Source organism: Lichenostomus cassidix, chromosome 14 (assembly GCF_008360975.1).
Source record: "Lichenostomus cassidix isolate B80296 chromosome 14, HeHo_3.0, whole genome shotgun sequence".
Classification (NCBI taxonomy): Eukaryota; Metazoa; Chordata; class Aves; order Passeriformes; family Meliphagidae; genus Lichenostomus; species Lichenostomus cassidix.
The window spans coordinates 2747749-2769703 of NC_139495.1; the positions used below are offsets into that span (position 1 = coordinate 2747749).

At 39.9% G+C, this 21955-nt stretch overlaps 1 protein-coding gene across 3 annotated transcripts in view; it reads right to left on the reverse strand.

Annotated features, from left to right (window-relative positions):
- Positions 1 to 21955, reverse strand: part of USP22 (ubiquitin specific peptidase 22) — a 90608-nt gene that overhangs the window by 24532 nt on the left and 44121 nt on the right. For all 3 annotated transcript variants that reach the window (XM_085074464.1, XM_085074463.1, XM_085074465.1), the window contains one exon: positions 17788 to 17889. In XM_085074464.1, the coding sequence (XP_084930590.1) occupies positions 17788 to 17889 (102 nt within the window). The remainder of the gene's footprint in view (positions 1 to 17787; positions 17890 to 21955) is intronic.

The window sequence follows — 21955 nt, forward strand, 5'->3', positions numbered from 1 at the left end:
AGGCAGCAAAGGAAGCAGCCCTGACAAACCAAGTCAGGCTGTGACATCCAATGCAGTCTTAAGAGATTTTGTATAAAACCCAAGATCTGAACAGAACAACCTTAAAAAAGGAACTCAGAACAACACTAATTCCATACTCATTTTAGGTAAATTACACATTAATCTACAGCACACATCAAAAAATTCAACTTGGCATAAGAGGATTCATCACACCTTAAGTCAAACGTTCAGTAATGCCCAGAGACGATTCCTTGTGCTTGGAAACCAAGATGCTTAAAGGAAAGCTCTTTTGTTGCACAACAGAAGAGAGGTTAGGAGTGGGGAAAGCTTTTCAGTCATTTGCAAAGTCTAAGTGAGAAGAAAAACATGCTCAAATCCTTGAGTATTCTTCCAAAATGTTAACATAATACCACCATACAGGAGCACTAAATGAGAAGAGCATCAGGTGGACAAGAATGCTTATTTTTAATCAACAACTTACTTTGAAATGAGATAAAATGCACCGATAAATACAATTCTGGTATTGATTTAAAATTAACATAGTCTTCTTCTGCAATAAAAATGGAATTACCACAAAAACATTGAAAGAAAACACAGGATTACTAGACAGAGAATGAAGAATTTTCTTGTCATTCCATGGGATGAAAAAACCCTCAGCTGGCAGTGCTGTGCTAATTAGAAGTGGTGCAGTTCCCTTGCAGTACAGCAGATAGTGCTCCAAGGGCTCTTTAGCATCCTGCAGCAGGAGGGGGTGTGGTCCAGTTGCTATGTTACCGAGGAGAAAAAGGCACCACACCAGCTTGAACTGCACCCGGAGCTGAAGGCACAGACACAGAGCACTCCTAAATTTTTTTTTCCTGTATCTAAAGCAACATCGACCTGCTTCCAACAGCTTCCTGTTCCTTCTGTTTACTCACAGGACAAAGTTTCTCATTATATTACAGTGACTTCTACTGGGCAGAAGCTTGTTGCAATTATTTGCTTGGTTTTCATGCTGGGAGGCAGTTAAGTGTGTGCACAACATTAGCAGAGTGTTAAATAGTTAATTTGTTGGAGCAGCTTGAAATGCTGCGTGATGCTTCAGCTTGGTCCAAAATCCTATTTCAATTCCCAGTTTGTGTCTCTGCAAACAATGTCACAACAGGAAGGGGTTTGTGCTGTACAAGTGGATAAATGTTTGGTACCTCTTGCCTAGCTCTCCCCTCGTTTTCTGCCATTTAAAATTGACTGGGTTTATTTAAATCACAGGCTGTGCTCACAGGAGGCTGGAAGACTCCCTGACATGCAGGGTGTTTTGAGAAGCAGAGGAGTGTCTCCCTATTTCTCCCTCTGGTTAGCACCAGATTTCAAAGCAAGCCTGTTCAGCACAGAAAACTAGAGGAAAACCAGTAGAAAATCTAAAGACTCCCCCTAGCACTTTTTTTTTGGTGTCTAATGGAGCAGTCACAAAAGCAAACACATAAAGGCAGCTTTTTGGAATCATTTATTAAGCATCATTTATTACATGCCTGTGGCTGGACCGTCTTTCCCTGTGACCACAAGAATCAAATCTTCCTCACAGTTGCCACCAGAAGACAGTTACAGGCATCAAACTCAGAAGGCTCTTGGTTTACTCTGCTTGCTTGGTCTTTGGTGTCAGTTTTTCATGGATCTAAATGGAGTGGTTCATGTGCTGTGACTTCACTTGAATGAACCAAGACAAAGCAACCTGCAAAACAGACAAGGCTGAAACGTGAATACTCCGAACCCTAAAATAAAATCAGAAAATGGTGATTTGTAGCAAAAGGCAAGAACTTACTTGGTTGAAATGGGAAAAAGGAAAGGAACATACATCAATCTTATCCTTGTGGGAGCAGTGACTGCAGCTGCTGCACAGTCCCTTAAACTGATGTTTGAAATGAAACAGGTATGAGGAACTACAGCTTAGGTACTGAGTAAGCAATTGCAGCACACTGAGAAACATCAAAATTTGATGTAGGTAAACTAAAGAGCTGACAGAACTCAGAACAACACATCCACTTGTGCTAAACTTTTATGGGGAATAATGAGTTTTCTTGGAAAGAAAAACAGCTAGAAATTAAAGCCTGTACAGCAGTCTGGTCAATAACATATTGAGAATGTACAAGTTTTGTGCCTGCCACACCTATTCCCTCCCCTTTAATAAAGCCTGGCAAGGTTTCGCTGGAATAGTCAAACATTGCAACATGTGGGTCATAAATTAACAGAAAATTAATGTGCCAAAAGCTCACATGCAGCAGTCCACTTGTGCTAGAGCACCAACAGCGCTCTCCACCAGGCTCTAATCAGAGCACAGTATCAGAGTCTAAGGATTGCCAACAGGCTCCAACCTCTACTAATAAAAATAGCTCTGGTACTTTGCAAACTTCTGCTGTGCTTCATAGCAATGTCTTTACTTCTGTTTCTTATGAATTGTTTCTGAAATGAGCAAGAGCAACCTGTGAGAGACTTAATATATTCTATACATGGATGTGTGCTCTTGTGGTAAATGCACTTCACAGGAAAGCAGTTTTATTTTGGAGCCTTGCTGGTACAATTGTAAATATTGGAATAAACTAATGTTGCTGTCAAGACAAAATTGTCATGTATGGTGTAATCATAAATAAAGGAAATAGCCTTTAATCATCATGCATGGAATAGGAACACTACTCTCATTCTGCCACAAGCTGGGCAGGCAGGGCATAAGCAAAGGCAAGAAAATCACTTTTGCAATGCCTTGAGCACAGGGAAACCCATCTGGGAAATTGTTTGTACATTTGGTCTCAAGTCTGGGTTGGCTGGCTTACCTTTGTCAGCTTCAGTTCTTCCATCTTCTTCCAGGAAAGAGTTCCGTTCTTTCCAATGCTCAGATCAATAGATCTGCAATACTGGGCAACAAGGGCTGTTGGGATGCAGGGAGATCCAGAACACTGGTTCTGCCAGTCCACCCACGCAGGAGAGATGAAAAATCCAAGACAAGATAAGGAAATTCCACTTCTCCGTGAAATGCAACTCTATAGCTATTAGAGGTGGGGAAGCAGGGAAATGAGAGGACCACACATGAATAGAAAATACAGAAAACCCAATCTTGCCCTCATGGAGGAGGTTCTGTTTGCCTCTAAATCCAAGCTTCATGCTGGGATGGGAAAGATAACAAACAAACCAGTCTGAACAAATGTTCCCATGCAGAAACCTGGGATTTACTTGAATGAAGGTTCTGGAAGGAAGAGCAGTGGTCACTGGACAATGCACCTTGGTGAGACAACCAGGAGATCATTCAGACGCACTGAAGCACAGCCAGCCTGAGATGCTTTCTCCAGGAAGCACAGGCTGGCAACACCTTAGAGCAATCTTTGTCCCCTACTCCCAGTCCCCCATGTGGTGTTGATGTTTTCCTGCAGCTCCATCACACAGAATCACATGTCAGTGCAAACTGAGGAAGAGCTCACTGAAATATTTAAAGACAGTTCAACATCACCCTTGGAAACAAATAGCACAGCAGTGAAGATTTCTAGAATAATTTTGGGTCTTCATCCTGTGTTCATCCAACATTGGCAACAATGTTTAAGAACATCTTTCTGAAAGTATTTCAGGAGAGGACTGTCCTACTTCTCAGCACTAAAACTAGACCCAAATTCTCTCTCAGCTCTCAAGTTTCAGGTGCAGAACACCCCACACACGACCAGAATGGAGCTGCCACAAACACTGGCCCAGTCAGACCCAGAGCTGCTGTTCCACCTGCACGCCAGGAGCAGCAGTTTTGCTAATGGGGTTAGTGACAGCAATTATTCTCCAAAGCTAATCCCTTTTCAAATGTTAATATGAAAATAGTCATTTCAGAAAGCAGCAGTATGCAGGTATGTGAAACTACAAGTCTACACAGGAAAACTCATGACATTCTGTGACACCAGTGATCATGTGAGTGATCAAAAAATCCCCAACCATGCAGTTTTGGTGAATTTATTCCCCACCATTTCAGCTCAGCATCCTTTCTCAAGGGCTAAAACTCACAGTAACTGCAGAAGCAGGAACACTGAGTCAAAGAAATTAGAACTTTTTCTTCAGAGGTTTTTACAGAACATTTTCTACAAACTCACCAATAACACACTCAGGTATTAAATTACTTTGACAACTGTTGAAGAAAAAGCTACAGAAACTTTTGCCACAGCCAAATTAAATGTAAAAATTTCAACCATGTGATCTTAAAAACTAACTAAACAATTCAACTACCTCCAGCAAATACAGAACATGCAATCTACCCTAAAAGAAAAAAAAAATATCTGGGGGGAAGAAGAGCAAAAAGAAAATATGTGGTTCATTGATTCACATTGGTTCATCAGTACATCTTTTTTCAACAGAGTAGTTTTGACAGCAACTACAAGCAAGGGATGATATGACAGATCAAAGAAGTGAAGATGAACACTCAGGGCAACAATCTCCCCTTGTGTTGGGTTACTGCTGAACCAGGTGAAAACATGCTCACACTCCCCTCTTCTTTATTTTTGTCACTTGACTCCTGTTCTGCAGCTATTCAGGGCTGCCAGGTCAGTCACTGCTCAGTTTGAATCACTGTAAATCCCTTTGGAAATAAACCACCTTCCCTGAGCTGCATCACCAGCACCACCCACCCACCTCCCACCCTGAGCTATTCCATCTCCAATGGGCACAACCTGGAGAGCTTCACTCACTCTTCTGCTCTACCCAACTTTGAAGCAAAGCAGCCTTTTAGTCACAAGTCAGAAGAGAGTTCTAGAGCAATACATCTTAATTTCTCTATATATGTTATATCTATACATTAATATTTCACTGTAACATTCCATTATCTAAAAATATCTATTGAATATCATATATATGTGTGTGCACATCAAGATTCATAGGCCAGGTTGAATCCTGCAGTTTTGGGAGGCTGAGAAGATGTCAGAGGACATTGTATTTAGATAATACTGTTATACAAATTTGGATTGCTTCTTCCTGTTTTAATTATAAATAAGAATTTCATTTGTCACTGACAGGAATCCGATAAAAAAAACAGCCCCTTCATCTAAAAGCCCTGATAATACAGAAGACACTGAGTACAGAACCAGTCAGCATAAGACTATGAAGAATAACTTCTGTAAACAGAGAGAAAATAAATTATAGGACTATTTTAGACACACTGCATTGTGCACTGCACCAAAACATACAAGTTTAGCCACCTCTTCACAGCAGAAAGGCAAATACATCAGAAAAGGCCTTCTGGAACAAAAAAAAACCCCAAACCAACAAAAAACCATCATCATAGGAAAAAATACTTGAATTTTAAATGAAACCCCACCTTTAACTTTCCCATTTCCAGCAAAAGGATTCTGGATCACTGCATTTTTCCATTATTATTGAAGTAACAGATTGCTCAATAGCAAAAAATTTGCTTATGTGAACAAAAGGAAACTGTCCATGAGTTTGTTTCCAGTTGAGAATCCTGGAGTCCAGCTACAGAAGCTGCTACACTGCAGGGAAGGAGAATATGCCATGAGTGGCACATGCATTGCAAAATTATTAACTGTGAGAAGAAACAATACAGTCATTCCTCCTTGGATGTATCAGCAGCACCAGAAGACAAGGACTATTTATAAGGCTGAATCATCCAACCCCAAAGTTCTCAGTTTTGGTGTCAGTGCTGCATGGAGTTGGTGGAATTCATCCTCATTACTGACCTGTTTCACTGTTAGCACAGCTTCACCCCGAGGCAAAACCAGCTTAGTCAGTCCATTTCAAGGAGTGATCCACACACAATTCACTCTCTACCTGAGCAAATGACAACTCAAAACCAAAAGGGGAATGTATCCCATGTACTGAATTCATGCTGGCACCTCAGCAAGGTGCTCTGGCATTTACTTTTCCTAAGGTACTCCCTCCTGACCAAGGGTGGTTCTGCTTTTCTAAAATAGAGTTAATTTCCCACCTTCCAGATTTTAAGTGGTTCAGAATAAACAAACCAACACATCGGCTCATATTTCCCAGTTTGGCTGTCTGTAAGAAAAATCTCACCTTACATGTTTTGACTTAAATCCAACACTTAAAAGCATGTTCAAGTACTTTATTCAGGCTCACAGGGAAACTTAGGAGTCTTTTTTTGGGTAATTTCTGGCATATTTGTGTGCAACTGGGCAGTCCTGGAGTGACCTCAGCATTCCTAGGAGACTTTCCAGATATATTCTTTATGTTGTGTTAAGATTGCCATTCAAGAAGTCAATGTTTTTATTATTTTTTCCATTAAAATACCCATAAACCCATGAAAAGTTACCAAATGGCAACAACCCACCTAACATTACATTGCCAGGATAGATGCACAGTGATATTTGCAGTTCAGCAAGAGAGATTAACATATTTTCTAGCACATCTATGAAGAGGATCTAGTTCATCCACACCACAATGGAAACAACAGCACTTACTGAGACACCAATGATGTTTTTCCAGCATTTAGTTTGCCCCCATATCTCTTAGTTAACAGGGAATTGATTGCATTCACTATTTTTATTCAATAGCTTCAGTGACATCACATAATACACACTTAGAAAAGGGACAAACCACATCAGGACAGTGCAAATGTAATTGGAAGACAAAACAATAACTCAAGAGCACTTGTTAAAGGGGAGAAACTATCTGAAATCAATTAAATTCAATAAGAACAATTGTAAAGTAGGACACAAGAAAAATTAAGTGGGCAAACAGAAAATAAGGAGCAATAGCTACAGTAACTCAGCCTAAACAACTTAATCCTGAGCTGCAGTGCTTCCACAAACAGCATTTGAAACTTAACAGGAATATGAAAAGGCCTGGATGTCATCCTGCTCTGGTGACAGGTAAATCTCAGCTGGATGATGTCCGGAATTAAGCACCCATTTTAGAAAGAAACCTATGCAAAGTCAAGAACATGAGTAAAAATTTGTATGGAATTAATATCTGAGACTGGAGAAACAACTGAAGGACCCACTGGTTGAGTTAATTAATTAAAACCAGATAGTGTTGGTAGAGGAACAGCCAGGCTGACAATTTTCAAGAATGTTACAGGCCACTACAATGAGGACTGTAATTAACTCTTGTGACCTACCAAAGCTAGAATAAAAAAAGACTGAGCTCACAAGAAGTAAAATTTAATTAGATATTAAAAATAATTGTCTGAGTTGGAAAACATTGCAATGAGGGAGTTTGGGACTCTGAGCTGGAGCAGTTCCAAACACAGCTCTGTCAGCCCAGTGCACCTGACTCAGGAGAGGTGTGTGAACAAGGGAGGGATGAAGAAACTGTCAGTACCCCCCAGAACTCACCCCCTCTCCTGTAACAAACTCCCAGACTCCTAAAAGCCACAGACTGAGCAGTGAACAGCCACAGCCCTCATCCCTGGATCCCTATCCGACCTCACGGCTCTGAAAACCAAAATCACCTGCCCTGCTGCCACTCAGGGAAGGATGGAGAACAGGTAACAGCTGCTGCTGGAATGAGGGCTGCTAACTCTCCTCAGTGTTATTTTTAGACTACATAGGTATTCTGTTCCTGAGGTTTTGCATTTGTGGCTCAATGCATCATTCACTCCATTTAGTAATGCAAAAAAAGAGTCACAGGATAATGCAAAGAGATCGCCTGGGTCTGGTATTTCGGTTCATTACCTTTGTGTCATACATGCTAGTGTGTGACAAGGAAAATTTAAGTTTGCAGCTATCAAGAAGGTTTTAAATCAATTCTGGAGGAGCTCAATGGAGCCCTTGTATCGTGCTGCACCTTCAATTAACATCAATTGCATAACATTGACACAACACTGAACCCAGGGTTCAGCATAGGAGATAATGTGTTTGGGGTTTATTTAAACAAAAAATTTCTAGCAATGACATAGAAACAGCCAGCAACAAATGGAGAGGAGATTCAAGAAAGGTTGCCCTTTGCCAGATTTAGGAGGAAAATGACATCTCTAAGCAATGACTACTAAAGATGGCTTTACTACAGATCCTTCCCCAGAGCAACAGCTTGGCCTTTCCACACATCCTACTCGGACACATATTGTTGGAAGAAACTAAGGGCAAGTGACATCCTTGGAGCAAACACATCAAACAAGTTACCAAGAGTATGATCCAACACAGAAATGGTATCATTTTATATTATTACTGCACAGATGAAATCTCTGAGCCAGAAACGACTCCTGAGTGTGCACAGTGTGCCAGACACACAAAGTACTCTCTATACTCTACTTCCAACATGCACATCTTTAAGCCAATTCCCAAACTGATGATGCCAAAACAGGAGCCTTCCCACTGCCCAGAGGAGCTCCCATTCTCTGCCTTAGGGCACCCTCCCTGTGATTTAATTTCCCTGTGGATGCTGTGTGTGCTCAGGGTGTGCAAGCACCGTGCTCCTGATCCTCTGGAGGGGTACTGATCAGCTGGGAGTATTTTTATTCCTGTTTCTCCAGGCTTAGAGCACTTCAAACAAGGCAAGGGATCTCCTTGGACAGTGTGGGCTGTGAGGTTACTGCCTGTCACTACTTTGCAGTGGCTGAATGCCCAGATTGAGACCAAGCACACACACAGGGCAGGAGCACTTGATGTCCTTTAAGTTCTCCTCCTTCTGATTTGGTGGCAATTGGCTCCCGTGTGCACACCCTCAGCCTGGTAAAATGAGTCAGCATTCCTAAAATATCTAGCAATACAAACAAACAAACCCCTTAAGGTTAATTTTTCATATGGCCTGTGTAAATAGAGAAGCTGTTTCAAGCAAGACAAGGGATTGCAAGTATCTCTTCCCTCTGAATTTAAATTAAGAAATATGTTGGCAAAACGAAGTGAGGGGTTTTGACCAAGCCACTGAAAAGTGCATTGAGTGTTCCAATAAAATCACAGCAAAAAGCTGTAGATCTTGAGATGCCACCTGATCTATTCCTCTACCTCAATGCAGAATTAACAGTACCTGTATTATTCCTGACAAATATTTCTCTCAACTGTTCTTAAATCTCTTCAGTGATGAGATCCTGCAATATTCCCTGATGCTCTTGTATTCTCAAGTGTTCCAGTCTCATCTTTGTAAACAAAGGAAGTCAGAGTTTAAGAACTACAACAATATTAATATGGAAAACACACCTATAATAAAACCTCCAGATAAGCTCCCCTAGTGCTAGAGATTCTGAATTAGAATAAATATAATGCTGCAAACAGCAACAGCTTTACAAAAGCTCTTAAAATGAGGGAGGAGAGAACTTGTCCAAGATATTGGGTTACCAATGGTTTTCCCTATCTGTATGAATTTACTGTCTCCCACAGCAAGCTGAAGTTTAAAATAAATGTGGGGGAGAGGAAAAGGGGAGTTAAAGTAAGGGATCTCTGCATTGTGCAAGAACAGTTTGGAACCTATTGGTAACTCATCTCACAAGATGAGGAGCCAGGAGCATCCTGCAAATAAAGACCTTTTTATTTCCTTCAAGATCATGGAAAATGTCAGGTTTTGTAACTGTAATTCTGTATTTCAGCATTTTTGCTGACCATCTGCATTGTAAAATTGTTTTTCTATCTCAGGTGTCAGGAAGAAACCACTGCAGCATGTTCTCAAACCCAGAAACCTACACAGCATGTAATCATCCACAGCAACCATTTCTGTTTGATTCTCCCAGCTGAAATGAGGAAGGCTGAAAAAGACATTAAGTTCTGCAGCAGGACTTGTACCAAACTTCTCTGAATTTCTGTTCTGGCATATCAAGACCCACTGAACAAATTCTGCCTGTTGTGCTCCAGCCTGATCTAACCTCTGTCAGGATCTCTGAGCAGTGAGTGCATACTGGGGAATGTCCACACAGTCTGGAGCACCCAAGAAAAGAAAACATCTTTCACATATGTCACTGGAAATAACCACATCACCAAATCTATTATTAAATATCAAAGCATTATCTGATCCCTGTAACATATGAAGATCAATTGGCTGGAGGGGAAAGACTGAATCATAGAATCCTGGAATGGTTTGGGTTGGAAGGGAGCTTCAAGATCTCCTAATTCCCACTCCCTGCCATGGGCAAGGACACCTTCCACCAGAGATGTGGAAGCATGTCACAGCGAGAGCTTCAGAAACAAAAAGGCACCTATTCCTGAAAAGCAGAAAAAACCAACATGAAATGTCACATTTAAGTATATGCACTGCACAAAATACCTTAGTCTACTGCTGAAGCCAGAGCCCTCTCAGCTGTGGTTCTCATTGTACCCTCAGATATACAGAGCTGAATGAATTTAAAGAAGTTGAACAAAGCTATGGAGAAGCTCTTAAAGCAACCAGGAGCTGCCCTGTCTCACACACCCTATAAAGCAAAGTTCAAGATAATGAAGTCCTAAGAACCAGAGCATGAAAATAATGATTATTCTCATAACTGCTGGAAGGTCAGGGAGAACAGACAGAAGACACTCAACATAAAAAAAAAAAACCAAAAAAAAAACAGTAGCAGGCAAAGAACAGGAACTATGTTTGTGCAAATGCCTGAATGATGGCTCTGGAGCACTATGACACTGGCCTTTAACAGCCAGTGAAGCCGTAGACCCTTCAAGGTGTTTTCCTCTGGCGAAAGAAAAGCCTTTACACAAAATAAAACACTTCAAAAGGTGGCACAGAATAAAATATTCTCTTTGCCCTCCCCCAAAGCAGCCCAAGTGAAAAGCTCAGCGAGCTCTTGCGTGCTCTGCACAGAGCACAAGCCTTGCAGCGAGAGCCCTGTGCAGATGGCACCCGTAAAGAACAAGAGGTACTCCCACCAAACTGACAAAATAAAATTCACACCCGCAGCCGTCCTTTCCCCCCAATATCACACCATATGCTGCATACAAGTTTTTACCCTTCCTCCAAACAGATTTCACAAATTAATAACTTAAGGAGCAGGCTAAGCGCCAATGGAATTAAATGCATCCAAATATATTAATATGCACAAATTATTGTTGATGAACTGGCACCGAGCTCGTCCAACAATCCGCAACAAGCAAACCATGCCACATGCTGTTTATGCATATTCCTGCTTTCAGTATATACTGTATCTACCTTCTGGCCACACAAAGTCAACTCTGGAAGCAGATATGAAAGAGCAGAATGGAAGGTCAGAGTAAATATAATCCAAAAGCAATCCACAAAAGAACAAAACTGAGATTGGTATGATTTGCCTTGTTGAAAATGCCATGCTTGCTGTGGTGACAACAAGTTGAGCAGGTGAAAATACAGTGGTAAATCAAGGTTTGTTGCAGATTGTTGCCCAGAGAGATTTGTGCATGTCCCATCCCTGGAAGTGTCCAAGGCCAGGTTGCACAGGGCTTGGAGCAACCTGGGATAGGGGAAGGTGTCCCTGCTCATGGCAGGGGGTGGAACTGGGTGAGCTTTAAGGTCCCTTCCAACCCAAACCATTCTGGGATGAAGTTTCACCTGAGGAAGTGCAGAGCAAAATCAAATTGAAACACTGTCTGCAAACTAAAAATAATGTGTCTGGATCAGTAACAACCATGGAGCCATTTCTAGAAAGTCCAAGTGGGACAATCAGGTTTGAGCTATAAGTTTGGAACATGATCCAAGCCCTGATTCAAGAAGCTTGTCTTCTAAGGAATTTCCCAATGTGCAAACACACACAGTGTATCTTCCTTTGCCTCCAATCCCCAAGAGCCACCTAGAGTTACAAATCTGAAGTATTTTCTATGCAAGTAATAGGAATGGCAATTTTCCAAGACAGGATAACAGAAAAATTCAACCTCAACTGCAATCTGCTGATTTCACACACAAGCAGTTTTAACTTTGTACAGTCTGTAGGGGTTTTAGCTGAGGTAAAGATCCCTGGAGATCAGAATTCCTGCTTCACAAGCTTTGATGCTTGTGTCAACATTTCTCCATTTGCACTATTTTAAACTATTGCAGCTACACACATGCCTGTACATTGGTGTCTCTCTGCTCCTATTTCCTCAGTAAGAAAACAAGCAAAACAAGATTGGCTGTGAGGAGAAAGATGTTTCCCTTTACTTCCAGCCCCACATCCTGCTCCTGTGCCATCCCCTCCTTCCACCAGCTTTTGGCAAGTGTCAGAACCTCTGTGAGTGTAGAAACACAGGAGAACATTTTGCCTTTGCAAAACAACCACCAAAAAGCAACTGTTTTCTGCCAAGTTAATGAACTGACGAGAAATGAATTTTAGAGTTTGGCTCTCAGTGATTATTAAAGAACATGTCCCTGCAAAACCATGCCACCAAATGAAAATATCAACAGGACAACTCATACACTGAGTGACATCAGCTCCTGTTCTTCCTGAAAGAAGATCTAAAATTCAAACAAATATTGAGGTAACAAGAGCAGAACTCCCCTGATGGGAGCTGGCCTGAGGTCTAACAGGCATTCCTAGCAAGTGCTGCTCATCAGGGAACTCATCAGATGCTGACTCATTTTTCTCTAACAAAGGTTTCTACAACACAAGTTTGCTCACTCCAAGCAGGAAAACACTGTAGGGACTTCACTGATAACTTGGCTGTTCCTAACCTTACCCAGGAACAATTAAATCATAGATAACTCAATCAAATGCTGTGCAGATAAACCACACACAGTGACATTACTGCAGTGATGAAAATTGCTTTCTGGCACCAGCTTTGGTGACCAGGTGACAAGTTCTCAGACAGTCAATACACAAAAAGACGACTGAAGCATCCAATGTGGAATTTCTCCTCACAAAGCCTTTTGCAGAGGAAAGCTTTTATTTTATATTGATAAAGAGCTAAGTTTGGGAAGTCTAACAAGACTTTATGAAAGCACATCTCTACAAACTTCAGAGGGTTAATCGCTACTTATGTTTCAGAATTCTTAAAATATTCACATCTGTCTCATTTTTCTTAGAATTGCCTGGGAGCTTTGAGAGGAAAGGGGTTTTAAAATTTATTTTTACCATCAGGTTTATCAATTTTAGACCTAACAAATGTATTTCACAACTGGGTCAAATGATCAGACATGGTAAGCTCATAACAAAGTAAAACAGGAACAAAAGGCTCTCTCTGATAGAAACGTATCATTTTTTGATTTTACCAATCCAACTTTTTAGGAAAGAATTTTCCATTGAGATAACCATCTTAATAATGAGATTAGATTAAAAAATAGTCACAGAGGAAACATTCACCTGCGTAGTCTTAAAGGTGGTTATCCTTTCCTTCATCACAGAACAATCTAAAAAAATCTGAGATTTCTATTGTGAAATTCTGTTGTGTATTTCTATATGCGAAATCTGAGATTTCACATGACTTTGTGCAGTCATGATTGCAAAAATCAAAGTATTACTGCTTATGAATCAGGAATTTAAATTTAAAGCCACAGCTAAAAATGTGGTGCTGTACCAAACCATATTTTTCATTCCACCATTCCACTTCAGCTACCTTAAGTACCATCCAATGAGACAAAGTGCACCTGAAAGTTGGTACATTCACAGAAAGCATCCAAGCACTAGTGCAACCTTCAACACCTCCAGCTTAGAGAGGCAAAAATGCTCCTGGTAGCTTGTCTAGAAAACCAGAAATATCTTCCACATCACCATTCCTCTTCCCTTGCCACCTTCACAAGGGAGTTCTGCAGCAATATTTATTCCACTGATGGAATAAATTCCACTTTGGCCCATCAGGCTGCTCAGCACTGCAGCTGCAAAACCCACCTGCTACTCCCAGGCAGTTTTGGTTTTGCCATCTCTCCATCCCCATCACTCCTGGTGAAGAAGATTTGCTCAGTCTCCTGGAAAGGTCTGTCCCTGCTCTGCCTTTTTGCAACACTACAAATGGGAATCCCGAGTGGCTCCTGCTAATTACCCATGTGCATTGGGAGTCTAATTCTTCCTATTGTTAATACACCCATCCTTAGCCACAAAGTCACTTCATATGCTAATCAGAGAGCAGCTGATCCCAAGCTAATATTTCATATACTCAGGAGAAGGGATCTGCTGGGGGTATTAATGACAGCAGAGCAAGATGAGCTTGGAAAATAGCTCCCAAAAGGTATTGTATCACTTCTAGTTCAACCCCCCTAACAAATAATTTGCTTGTGAACTTGGAGCTTTGGCACTTCCCTCCCTTGCAGAGGGAGGCCACTTTACAGACAAGAGGAGACTGAAAAAATTTGATTTTTTTTCTTTCACAATGTTAGAATCTAATTTAATAGCTGTTAAGCCTTACCCAATTTTTCCATGTAAAACTTTTTGTGTTTATGGGGTGCTTGAAATGTCAGTTTCATCCCAAGATCAGCATTTCTATGAATACAAATACTCTATGAATTGAACAGTCCAGGAGACAATTCAGTCCTGCTGCTGAGAACAACATAACATAACTTAGGAAATTTATACTTTCCCCACAATATACCATCCCTTCAGCCTGATCTAGTTCACCTGGAAAAAGCTGTGGCAGCACAATGAAAAAAATCATCATGGAAGTGTCTGAGGTAGAAAAAGGTCTGAGAACCTCTTGAGCTGACACTGCTTCCACAGAGCACATTTATGGTCCAAGTGGACATGACATTCCTCCTGAACCTCCTGAGATACAGAAGCTCCATCAAAATGTCAAATCAGGACAGCAGAACATGAAGTGTCCCACATAAAATCCATACTACAAGGATTTCTCATCACGGCTTTTTGCCTGTAAGACAAGTCAGTGTTTCCACTTGGTTAACAGTGTGTTTCAAGTCACTTTGAAGGTGCTTATGTGCAACATTGGGAACAACCCTGTGCATCCCAAAAGGCAGGAATCAGCACAGTTTCCACTGCCTGCAGCAGTGCCAGTGTGAGTTCTCATTTTAAGAGCAATTTGCTCAATGGCAAAATAGAGATTCAAGTCAAGTTACCTGCACTACCTTCTTGCTAGCTAAAAAAAAGTATCTGAGATGGAAATGCACAGCATTTTAAAGAGAACCAAGGAAAATTTATGGATTTCTGGGTTTTCCTCATTTTTTTGAGGATGTGAACAAGAAGTTCCTTCTTCAATGGGTTTCAAATTGTCACTCAAGTAGAAAAATCAAAAGCTGTGAGTTTTGCACATTATTTCCTCTAGTGAACTACCAGTTCAAGTCTCCATTATAAGATATTCATCTCATGTCTGAGTATTCTTCAGTTTTAATTCATGGTACTGATCAAAGACAAAGGATCCTGCAGCTGTACAAAAGTTCAAACAGCTCAAAAAGCAGCAGACACATCCAGCTGTTTTGAGAAGCACCATGAGATTGCTACAAATCTGGGATAAAAAAATTCCCTTCATGTACTCAGAATGCTCAGCCACAGAGTAAACATTCACCTAAATGAGTGTCATGAAAGTAATACAGGTGTGACAGGCAACTAAAACAAACATTTTGTACCACCTAAGTGTGTTTAAGTTATGAAGAATACAATGTAATTTATTGTTAGGGCTCAATATCATATGCAAATCCCTCACATAGAAGTTATGTACATCCTTTCAAGGCCATACCTGCCCAGTTTCAGAGTGTTGTCCCACATATTTCAGTTGTAACACTGACACATTTATCTTACACAAATGCTGAAACAGGTGCTGGCACATTAACCATTCCAGGTCATGGCAGAGCAGTGAAACATTTCACTCCCAAGTGACATCCATGGATCTCTGGCTGTAGGACAGAAAGCCACAAACAGCCCCAGTTCTCCTCTTAAAACAGCTTTGGAAAGAGCATTTGATACACAAAGGCAGCTGGCAATGTTTTAACAGACTCTTGTGTAAACAAGAGTGCTCAACAGATGTGCAGTGCTTATCAGAGATGGTTATCAGCATCATCTGCATTTCCAGAACCAATGAAACTGGACATCATTCCTATTCTCCGAGCCATTTACCTACCTTGCAAGATAAACTGGATTCACTAATATCTGCTATGGGATTGATAAAAACCTGATGTCAAAAGAACTGAGTATTAGAAAAAGAGAGAAAGGAGAATGTCCACCTACTGCAGCATTTCTGCCTGCAAATAGGCTCTTCACTGATCTGAAACTGCAAATAGACAAGTCAAAGTGAGGGAAGGGAAGGCAAAGACTCTGAAACAGATTTATATTTAGCAGCAGGTTAGGTGGAGAGAAAAGGCTCAAGGACAATGGCACATCTTTTCTTCCTTCAGCTAAACCCCCAATGCATTTTAGTGAAAGAAAGCAACTCTTCTGCTTTTAACTGCAGCCCAAAACTGCATTTATGTCTCCTGGGTGCTTTGATTTTTTTTTTCTTTCCTTTCTAAATCTCAGCACACAGGCAGCTCCAGGGCTCAGTAGGAGAAACTCTTAAAAGCAGGCCTGCAGAAGTGAAGAGATCAGTCATTCCCTTGTCCCCCTGTTCCCGGAGCTCCCTGCCCAGGCAGGCGCGGATGCGATTTCACGCAACCAGACATGGCCTTTTTAAACAGCCTGAAAGATTTAAAATCCTCCCAGAGCAAGCAGAGCATTCCTTCTGATTGGAAAGGGAAACACAGAAATGTGCTTCAATTCTTCACAAAGGTCATGGTAACCTTCAAAATTCTAGCAAACTTCTTCCCCTGCCCCCCCCCCCCCCGCACAGCTCTATTATCTTTACTAATTTGTAACATTCTTTACAAAATATATTGGAGTTTCTCAGAAGACAAATCCCAATGTGAACATGATGCAAGCAATCTTTGCTTAGCTAATTTTTCCTAGGCTGCTTGAAGTTTCCAAAGTCCAGATGTTTTTCCAACTGTCTTCGCTGTCCCACTACTGCAAACACATAGGTCCTTTCTTTAGAATTACCATTTTATATACATTTTCAACTTACTCAGTGCTTCTTAGTCCATTTTTTTCCAAATAAATACATACTCTGGATTAAATGACTTACTGTATTAGAAACATGACATTAGAAAGGTTTAGAAAGTATGTTCAGTGTATTTTCACAAATGCAAACGTGCTGAAAGCATGACATGTTCCATGAAACAGTACATGGCTTTAAAATTGTGGAAAAAAATTTGAACAGTATTCCACTTAAAATGTCTATGGCTACATCTCTAACCTTGTACCATTAATGACCTTGTACCATTTACCATTATTCCCAACCTTCACCATTAAAGCATTACTGTTTATTTACCAGCGCAGGAAAATGCCCTATAATCTTAACTAGAGCTTTGTCAGGGAGCTAATTTTAACGCCCTGCTCCCCCAACCTAAAAACAGTAGGAAAGAACTTGGAAGAACTGTTAATTTTTATCACCTTTACCCAAATACTGTCCAGCCAGAAGTAGATATGCACATTTCAGAGAACTCTTTGCTCCAGACTGGTGAACTCTCAAGCATTAAATCTCTGAGATGCATTTTAAACCTGCTATTTGACATCACTGGAGAAATAAAATCACTTTTCAAAGCCCATATGAAATTGAAGAGATCCCATTTAGAGTTTAAAACATGAAGCAGGAAGACATCACTGTGCTGCTTCTGCTAAACCAGATTTACCAATAGCCTGCTTTGGTTAAGGATGCACCAACTTCAGGATTTCCCTTCACATCTCTGCACGGGACTGAGATAACATTGCACTGAGTTGAGATAACACCAGTGATTTCTCATTACAAGAATATTGTCAAAAAAAGATTGTGTTTTGTAGCTGTTACACAGCTGAATCATCACCACTACCTGAAGTGACAGAGCAGATATCCTTCCACGGCGAGAAAAAGGTAGTGTAAAATAAACTGATTTTGTTATCCTAAAGCTTACGAGAAATCCACCACAATTACCAGTGGAAAGACAACACAGAATTTTGAACGTACAAAGCAGTGACAATTTGGCTCCAGGAAGATTTCTGGAACTCACCTATGGTGCAGTTTGTGGTTATTTTTCTCCGCTTGGGGTTGTGTCGTAGCAATTCTAACTCTCTCTTGGTCGGCTCCCATGTTGAATACTTCTCTCCAATGCCTAAGCAGACGAAAAGAAAGTTTCAGGAAGTTCTTTAGTAAAAGGATTAAAAATTCTGTTCAAGTCAAAATTTTCAAAGTGCTGTCCATTAGGTTGGATTCAATTTATGCACAACTACTGATTGCTTTTTACCCCTCCTCAAAAAATATGATTCAGAAAGGGATCACCCAATTTTCCAACAAATAAGAAAGGCACTTATTTACTTATAAAGAATAGCTAGGCCAAAATACTTTCCATTATTGGATTATAATCCTCCTTTCAGTTAAAAAAGAAATTCCAGCACAAAAATAAACTTGCTATTACTCAAAAGTACATTTCTTTGTGCTCAGAGGAGGTTAAATGACAGAACCATCATCGATGAACTCTGACAAGTTATTAAATAAATCTAAAGTGACCCAACTTAATGGACAGTTAATCTTTATTGAATTACTATATTCTGCTGTTCTCTATACTAAACAGTTACTACATGTCTTAGGATATGCCATTATGATCTCTCCTTATACCATCAATGCAGGATTAGACAAGTTTTAATTTTTGAGATTCACTTTGCTGACATATCTAACATTATCTAAACATGAAATTAGTAGTAGGTTTAAACACCACCCTCCCTCCACCAACCAGGCAAAACTCTCCAAATATTAAACTACCCTTTTTCATGAGCTGCAGCTAATATCTGTCATTATTCTCTCTGAACACCAACACTGTATTTCCAACAGATTTCTTTTGCTCAAAGGAAAGTGAAGTAGAAATGAGTCAGGTCAGTAGTATGGAGACCAGATTTGAAATCAGCACAAAGCTGTGTTCAGTGTAAACCTGATACAAGAAAAACACAACAGTGAAAACTCACGTGCTGACCAGCTCAATACTGCTGCAGCTTTCTATGTTGCACAGAAATTGCTGTGCAAGGTCAATTACTGTGAGTCACAAAGGCATCTTGGCAGTAAAAATAAAGAATTTTAAGATGGCAAGCAATCTATTCTAAAACTGAGGATTAAAGTCAATTAAGAGTTATTTCTCACAGAATGCACTGAGCAGAAGCAGTGCTGTGCTACAGAAAATAAATTATAAATCATACATATGAAAAGGATAGTAGAAAAATATAGCTGGAGGCTTACACATTCTGCATAATATACATTAAATTTTAATAGCTCTTTGATCTTCATTTTCAGAAATAGCTATGCTTGTCAGAAGCTACCCTCCCGAAAATGTTCAATTCATAGTTACTACTGACCCTCCAGGTTCTAGTAATGGAAGGTCTCATTTTTGGATTCTCAAGGACTAAAGAATTCTTATTTACACAAACACATCCATCTCCCATTTTATTTGATTCAACAACAGATTATGCAAGGAGCTTAAGGAACAATACCAGAATCCCTTTCCTTTATCCAAGGTTCAGCATGAAGCTACACACCCAGGAAAACAGAAAAGGCAGGGAATGACTGAGACTGATGAGATAACACAGCTGCAATGCTTTGGACACACTGGATGTCTGCAGAGACCCTTTGGGACACACAGGGACACTTCACACATGATGAACATTGGCTTCCAACAGGTTTGGCATTGGGTGTCTCCAGCAGCCCTGGTCATGTTTGTAGTGCTCCCTTAGGAATTTATATCAATTCATTGCTAACACTGTGGTATCACCAGCAATTGCACTGTGCAGCTGTAAACTGCTATGTTTGAGTTCACTGCAGTTAAAACACAGCCAAACACAGTCAGTCAGTGCGATGAACTCTGATCATAATTTAAAAATACCCCTCGGATATGTTTAAATCCTTGTTTAGGTCAAATACAACAAAGTTCATACCTGGAAACACAAGTGCACTCAACTTTAGGCATGCAACAGTTCCATGTATATCAGCAGGACTACTCATATATATTTATATATATCTATATATAATTATATAGTTTAAATGCTGTAGAGGATGGGCACCAAAGCATGTCACAAGAGCAACTCTAAGTAAAGTTAAACATGACAGACTGGATTACTTTGAAGGATTCTGGGTGAATCAAATATTGTTCAATTAAAAAGAAATGAAATGAAAGAAAACAAAAAACCATGTTCAATTAATGCCACAAACAGAGCAAACCAGAGAGAAAATGTTCTTGCAGAAGCCTTTCATTAGAAGGAGCACAAGTTAAGTCAGACACAGAAATTAAAATGTGTTCTGTTCCAGCTATATAACTTAGCAGGAATGTTGAGGTTTTTTTACTCTTGAAAATTTGGAAAAGGCAGAGCTGTTTATTAGGAATGGTTTGATGTCTAAAAATTAAAAACAACAACAAAAAAACTCAACCAAAACACAAAGAAGGAAGAAGGTTTAATAAAAGGTTTAATAACACTCACAAGCATGCCAAAAACTCCAACATAAACTACCTTAAACAAAGATTTGCAAACCATGCATAGGTCACCATTTACAATTAAAGGAAAGTAGTGTTAGAGAAGTGAAAATTAGTAATTTTTAAAATGCTGCTATAGAATAGCCAAAGATTCAAGTCAGCATGTGAAATCTCCATCTAAGAAATTATTTTATTGAGTGAAATACTCAAATTGGCATTTCTCAGAGACTTCATCAAGGGCATAGGGATGAGTGAAGGAAAAGGCAATGAAGACTCTAGTTTATAAAGGTCACAATTTTGCAGTCATTGTTTACTTTGCTAAACTTCAGCAAATTCCATTTTTTTCCCCTCCCAAAAATCCAACCATTAATTAGAATGAAGGGCTCTGTGTATTCTCACCTCCCTTATAATTAATATTCAATACCAAAGGAAAAAAAAAAATCTAGCCAAGTTGCAACTTGTTCAGAGTTACATCAGATAACCCTGAACTACAGCTGGAGTGGGGAACTCAGCACACTGGGAGTTAATACTACAAGAGTATGAAAATGAGTCTCATGATATTTGGGGGTTTTCTTAAAGTTTTTTTTTTTTCTCCAGGCATCATGTTGTTATGTGAGCATCTATTAAAGTACATACTAATACCCCTCAAGCACTGTGGAGAGAAATTTGAAAATATACTGCATTCACACTCCAGTTTTTAAGCCAACCTCAGTTTTTGCAGACTGAAAAACTTCACTTCTGAAGTTCTTTACACGGGCAACAAGATCTGAGGTAAATTCACTCTGTGGTAGCAATTTAAACCCAAGACACTGAGTCTGGGGTTTGTGCTCATCTTGACATTCTGTTTGGAGCAAGAAGGGATCTTTCAGGTAACTTGAGGGAGGGAGCACATGCATTGGAACAATGGAGAAAGAAGGAAAAAAGATGACATAATTCTCCATTATTTCTCCCATGTACTTCCCTTTCCCATTCCTTAGATAAATTTGTGAGGAAATAAATGGTTTCATAATAAAAAGACATAAAAAAGAACCAATGCCATGACTTTAAAGAAAAACAGTCTACACTGCAGACTCCAGTAATTTTAAAGTGTTGTTGTCTATTCCTTCATTTTCTATCTTCACTAATTACTACAGATAACTTCTCCAAGGACAGAAGATGCAATGTGCATATTCACAGTAATATGCATTTGTATACATATATTTAATATGCCATTCATTAGTCAGCTAACCAGTACAGAGGTTTGCTGCCTGGCAGTTCCTCTTGATGATTCTTTGACCTTCTTTGCACAACTCTGTGGTCCAAGATGACCAGATGGACAATCTTGTAGCTGTAATTCCCTGGAATATAAACTAAAGCAGGCTGATATTCACTGCAGGACAAACTGGCTGCATCTCAGTCCACAAGGTACAAATGCAGCAATTGACAATGACAAAATAACTAAGAAATTTCTCTTTAAATCTACGTATTTGAAAGTGAGGAACTGGTGGGAGTTTCTTCTTCTATAGCATGGTAAAGATGTATTATGTCAGTGCACCTAATTAATTTGGTGCCCCAAACAACACAGATTGAAGGAGTTTTCAGAAAAGATGCATAGTTTGAATGAAAGGTTTTCAAACATATTCCCATTCTGTCTTGGTTTGAAAATGAGTGCTTTGTGCTAAAGCATTTTAAGGTGTATTTCCTTGTTCTAGGACTCACTATCTTCCTTTCCTCTGACTCCATTCCC